Source organism: Giraffa tippelskirchi, chromosome 5 (genome assembly GCF_054371585.1).
Source record: "Giraffa tippelskirchi isolate mGirTip1 chromosome 5, T2T-mGirTip1v1.2.pri, whole genome shotgun sequence".
NCBI classification, from domain to species: domain Eukaryota; kingdom Metazoa; phylum Chordata; class Mammalia; order Artiodactyla; family Giraffidae; genus Giraffa; species Giraffa tippelskirchi.
In genome coordinates, this window is record NC_137279.1 from 73,930,921 (window position 1) to 73,936,377 (window position 5,457).

The following is a 5,457-nucleotide window of genomic DNA, read 5'->3' on the forward strand; positions in this document are numbered from 1 at the left end:
CAGTCATGTCTGACTCTGCTACCCTAGGCATGCCAGGTTTCCCTTCACCATCTCCCAGAGTTGGCTCAAACTCATGTCCGTTGAGTTGGTGATGCCATCCAACCATCTCATCCTCTGTCGTCCCCTTCTCCTCCTGCCTTCAATCTTTCCCAGCATCGGGGTCTTTTCTAATGAGTCAGCTCTTTGCATCAGGTGGGCAAAGTATTGGAGCTTCAGCTTCACCATCAGTCCTTCCAATGAACATTCAGGACTGATTTCCTTTAGGATTGACTGGTTTTTTGTTTTTGTTTTTTTTTTGAAAATGTCTGGGTTTTTATTCTGTAATGTTTCTAACACTGTGTCCATTAAATGCAAACAAAAAAGGAAGAAGTCTTGGCAGAAAGCAGAAGTGATGCACACTTGACGATCGAATTGATTTAAATATTATTCATGGCATATAGCCTAGTCCGTGCTCTAGCTGTTTCTATGGCTTGGGCTTCGTTGGTCTTCCATTGCTCTGCTACATCATTTGCTAATGGATCATCTGGATTGGGAGCACTAAACAAAGCCTGGATCCATAGCAGAACTGTGCGGATCTGCAGTGCTGGGGACCACTTATCTTTCAAAATATCTAAACATATTTTTCCCAACTTGTCTATACTAGGATGATAAATTTTGGTCATGAAATGTACTTTCAGTTCAATTCAGTTCAGTCGCTCAGTCGTGTCCGACTCTTTGCGACCCCATGAATTGCACCACGCCAGGCCTCTCTGTCCATCACCAACTCCCGGAGTCTACCCAAACCCATGTCCATCGAGTCGGTGATGCCATCCAACCATCTCATCCTCTGTCATCCCCTTCTCCTCCCGCCCCCAATCCTACCCAGCATTAGGGTCTTTTCCAATGAGTCAACCCTTCGCATGAGGTGGCCAAAGTATTGGAGTTTCAGCTTCAACATCAGGCCTTCCAATGAACACCCAGGATTGATCTCCTTTAGGATGGATTGACTGGATCTCCTTCCAGTCCAAGGGACTCTCAAGAGTCTTCTCCAACACCACAGCTCAAAAGCATCAATTCTTCGGCGCTCAGCTTTCTTCACCGTCCAACTCTCACATCCATACATAACCACTGGAAAAACCATAGCCTTGACTAGACGGACCTTTGTTGGCAAAGTAATGTCTCTGCTTTTAAATATGCTATCTAGGTTGGGCATAACCTTCCTTCCAAGGAGTAAGCGTCTTTTAATTTCATGGCTGCAATCAGCATCTGCAGTGATTTTGGAGCCCCCCAAAATAAAGTCTGACAGTTTCCACTGTTTCCCCATCTATTTCCCATGAAGTGATGGGACCAGATGCCATGATCTTAGTTTTCTGAACATTGAGCTTTAAGCCAACTTTTTCACTCTCCTCTTTCACCTTCATCAAGAGGCTCTTTAGTTCTTCTTCACTTTCTGCCATAAGGGTGTTGTCATCCGCATATCTGAGGTTATTGATATTTCTCCCAGCAATCTTGATGCCAGCTTGTGTTTCTTCCAGCCCAGCGTTTCTCATGATGTACTCTGCACATAAGTTAAATAAGCAGGGTGACAATATACAGCCTTGACGTGCTCCTCTTCCTATTTGGAACCAGTCTGTTGTTCCATGTCCAGTTCTAACTTGCTTCCTGACCTGCATACAGGTTTCTCAAGAGGCAGGTCAGATGGTCTGGTATTCCCATCTCTTTCAGAATTTTCCGCAGTTTGTTGTGATCCACACAGTCAAAGGCTTTGGCATAGTCAATAAAGCAGAAATAGATGTTTTTCTGGAACTCTCTTGCTTTTTCGATGATCCAGCGGATATTGGCAATTTGATCTCTGGTTCCTCTGCCTTTTCTAAAACCAGCTTGAACATCTGGAAGTTCACGGTTCACGTATTGCTGAAGCCTGGCTTGGAGAATTTTGAGCATTGCTTTACTAGCATGTGAGATGAGTGCAATTGTGCAGTAGATTGAGCATTCTTTGGCATTGTCTTTCTTTGGGATTGGAACGAAAACTGACCTTTTCCAGTCCTGTGGCCACTGCTGAGTTTTCCAAATTTGCTGGCATATCGAGTGCAGCACTTTCACAGCATCACCTCTGAGGATTTGAAATAGCTCAACTGGAATTCCATCACCTCCACTAGCTTTGTTCGTAGTGATGCTTTCTAAGGCCCACTTGACTTCACATTGCAGGATGTCTGGCTCTAGGTGAGTGATCACACCATTGTGATTATCTGGGTCGTGAAGATGTTTTTTGTACAGTTCTTCTCTGTATTCTTGCTGCCTCTTCTTAATATCTTCTGCTTCTGTTAGGTCCATACTATTTCTGTCCTTTATCGAGCCTATCTCTGCATGAAATGTTCCTTTGGTGTCTCTAATTTTCTTGAAGAGATCTCTAGTCTTTCCCAATCTGTTGTTTTCCTCTATTTCTTTGCACTGATCGCTGAGGAAGGCTTTCTTATCTCTCCTTGCTATTCTTTGGAACTCTGCATTCAGATGAGAATATCTTTCCTTTTCTCCTTTGCTTTTCACTTCTCTTCTCTTCCCAGCTACCTGTAAGGCCTCCTCAGACAGCCATTTTGCTTTTTTGCATTTCTTTTCCATGGGGATTGTCTTGATCCCTGTCTCCTGTACAATGTCACGACCCTCTGCTCGGCGTAGAAGCGTGGCCAAGAGGAGCTAGGCCGGACAGGGGGCTGGGAGCTGGGGGCGGCGGCCGAGAGGGGCTAGGCTGGGCCGGGGGCTGGGGGCTGGGGGCCAGGGGCGGCAAGAGGAATTACCCAAGGCCCAAGGTAAGAGAAACCCAAGTAAGACGGTAAGTGTTGCGAGAGGGCATCAGAGGGCAGACACACTGAAACTAAAATTACAGAAAACTAGCTAATCTGATCACACGGACCACAGCCTTGTCTATCTCAATGAAACTAAACCATGCCGTGTGGGGCCACCCAAGACGGATGGGTCATGGTGGAGAGGTCTGACAGAATGTGGTCCACTGGAGAAGGGCATGGCAAACCACTTCAGTATTCTTGCCTTGAGAACCCCATGAACAGTATGAAAAGGCAAAAAGATAGGACACTGAAAGATGAACTCCCCAGGTCAGTAGGTGCCCAATATGCTAATGGAGATCAGTGGAGAAATAACTCCAGAAAGAATGATGGGATGGAGCCACAGCAAAAACGATACCCAACTGTGGATGTGACTGGTGATAGACGCAAAGTCCGATGCTGTAAAGAGCAATATTGCATAGGAACCTGGAATGCTAGGTCCATGAATCAAGGCAAATTGGAGGTGGTCAAACAGGAGATGGCAAGAGTGAACGTTGACATTCTAGGAATTGGTGAACTAAGATGGACTGGAATGGGTGAATTTAACTCAGATGACCATTATATCTACTATTGTGGGCAAGAATCCCTTAGAAGAAATGGAGTAGCCATCATGGTCAACAAAAGAGTCCAAAATGCAGTACTTGGATGCAATCTCAAAAACGATAGAATGATCTCTGTTTGTTTCCAAGGCAAACCATTCAATATCACGGTAATCCAAGTCTATGCCCCGACCAGTAACACTGAAGAAGCTGAAGTTGAACAGTTCTATGAAGACCTACAAGACCTTCTAGAACTAACACCCAAAAATGATGTCCTTTTTGTTATAGAGGACTGGAATGCAAAAGTAGGAAGTCAAGAAACACCTGGCGTAACAGGCAAGTTTGGCCTTGGAGTACAGAATGAAGCAGGGCAAAGGCTGATAGAGTTTTACCACGAGAACGCACTGGTAATAGCAAACACCCTCTTCCAACAACACAAGAGAAGACTCTATACGTGGACATCACCAGATGGTCAACACCGAAATCAGATTGATTATATTCTTTGCAGCCAAAGATGGAGAAGCTCTATACAGTCAGCAAAAACAAGACCAGGAGCAGACTGTGGCTCAGATCATGAACTGCTTATTGCCAAATTCAGACTTAAATTGAAGAAAGTAGGGAAAACCACTAGTCCATTCAGGTATGACCTATATCAAATCCCTTATGAGTATACAGTGGAAGTGACAAATAGATTTAAGGGACTAGACCTGATAGACAGAGTGCCTGATGAACTATGGACAGAGATTCGTGACATTGTACAGAAAATGTACTTTAGGGGCTGCCATTGGGTATTCTTCTGGAAGGAATAGTTCAAGTTTAAAAGTCCCTCCCCTAAAGGGGGAATCCTGAGGGCCAGCAATGACCACATGAAAATAATGGGCTTTGCTCTCATCTGGTTCTGCTTTAATGCCAGGAACTGGTTCTGCCAGCAAACTCTGGGTTTCCTTGATAATTCTGTGGGGCAGCCCGGCCATCTCATCAGATCCCTAGTTCGGCCTCTGGTCTCATCTCTGGCTCCGCTTGCGTCACGCACGAGTGGAAGTCCCTGGATTGACTGCTTTGATCTTGCAGTCCAAGGGACTTTCAAGAGTCTTCTCCAATACCACAGTTCAAAAGCATCAATCCTTCAGCGCTCAGCCTTCTTTAAGGTCCAACTCTCACATCCATACACGACTACTGGAAAAACCATAGCTTTGACTAGACAGACCGTTGTCAGCAAAGTAATGTCTCTGATTTTTAATACACTGTCTAGGTTTGTCATAGTTTTTCTTCCAAGGAGCAAGTGTCTTTTAATTTCATGCCTGAGATCACCATCTGCAGTGATTTTGGAGCCCAAGAAAATAAAGTCTGTCACTTTTTCCATTTTTTCCCCATCTATTTGCCATGAAGTGATGAGGCTAAGATGCAATAATCTTAGTTTTTTGAATGTTGAGTTTTAAGCTAGATTTTTCACTTTCCTCTTTCACCTTCATCAAGAGACCCTTTAGTTCCTCTTTGCTCTCTGCCATAAGGGTGGTGTCATCTGCATATCTGAGGTTATTGATATTTTTCCCAGCAATCTTGATTCCAGCTTGTGCTTCATCCAGCCCAGCATTTTGCATGATGTACTCTGCATGTAAGTTAAATAAGCAGGGTGACAGTATACAGCCTTGACATAATCCTTTCCCAATTTGGAACCAGTCCTTTGTTCCATGTTCAGTTCTGACTGTTGCTTCTGGACCTGCATTGTCCGGGTTTCTCAGGAGGCAGGTAAGGTGGTCTGGTATCCCCATCTCTTTAAGAATTTTCCATAGTTTGTTGTGATCGACATAGTCAAAGGCTTTGACATAGTCAATGAAGGAGAAGTAGATGTTTTTCTGGAATTCTCTAGCTTTTTTGATGATCCAACAGATGTTTGCAATTTGATCTGTGGTTTCTCTGTCTTTTATAAATCCAGCTTGTACATCTGGAAGTTCTCGGTTCACATACTGTTGAGGCCTAGCTTGAAGGATTTTGAGCATTACTTTGCTAGCATGTGAAATGAGTGCTATTGTGTGGTAGTTTGAGCATTCTTTGGCATTGCCTTTCTTTGGGATTGGAATGAAAACTGACCTCTTCCA

General features: G+C 44.2%; 1 protein-coding gene across 1 annotated transcript; it reads right to left on the bottom strand.

The window, feature by feature from the left end:
• Positions 1–416: 416 nt before the first annotated feature.
• LOC145506193 (ubiquitin-conjugating enzyme E2 N-like) lies at positions 417–4,332 on the bottom strand. Its single transcript, XM_081490221.1, has 2 exons — positions 4,125–4,332; positions 417–667 (listed from the first exon to the last, which is right to left on the bottom strand). Exons 1-2 carry the CDS (start codon positions 4,330–4,332, stop codon positions 417–419), a joined length of 459 nt encoding a protein of 152 aa, XP_081346347.1.
• Between the last annotated feature and the right edge of the window lie 1,125 nt (positions 4,333–5,457).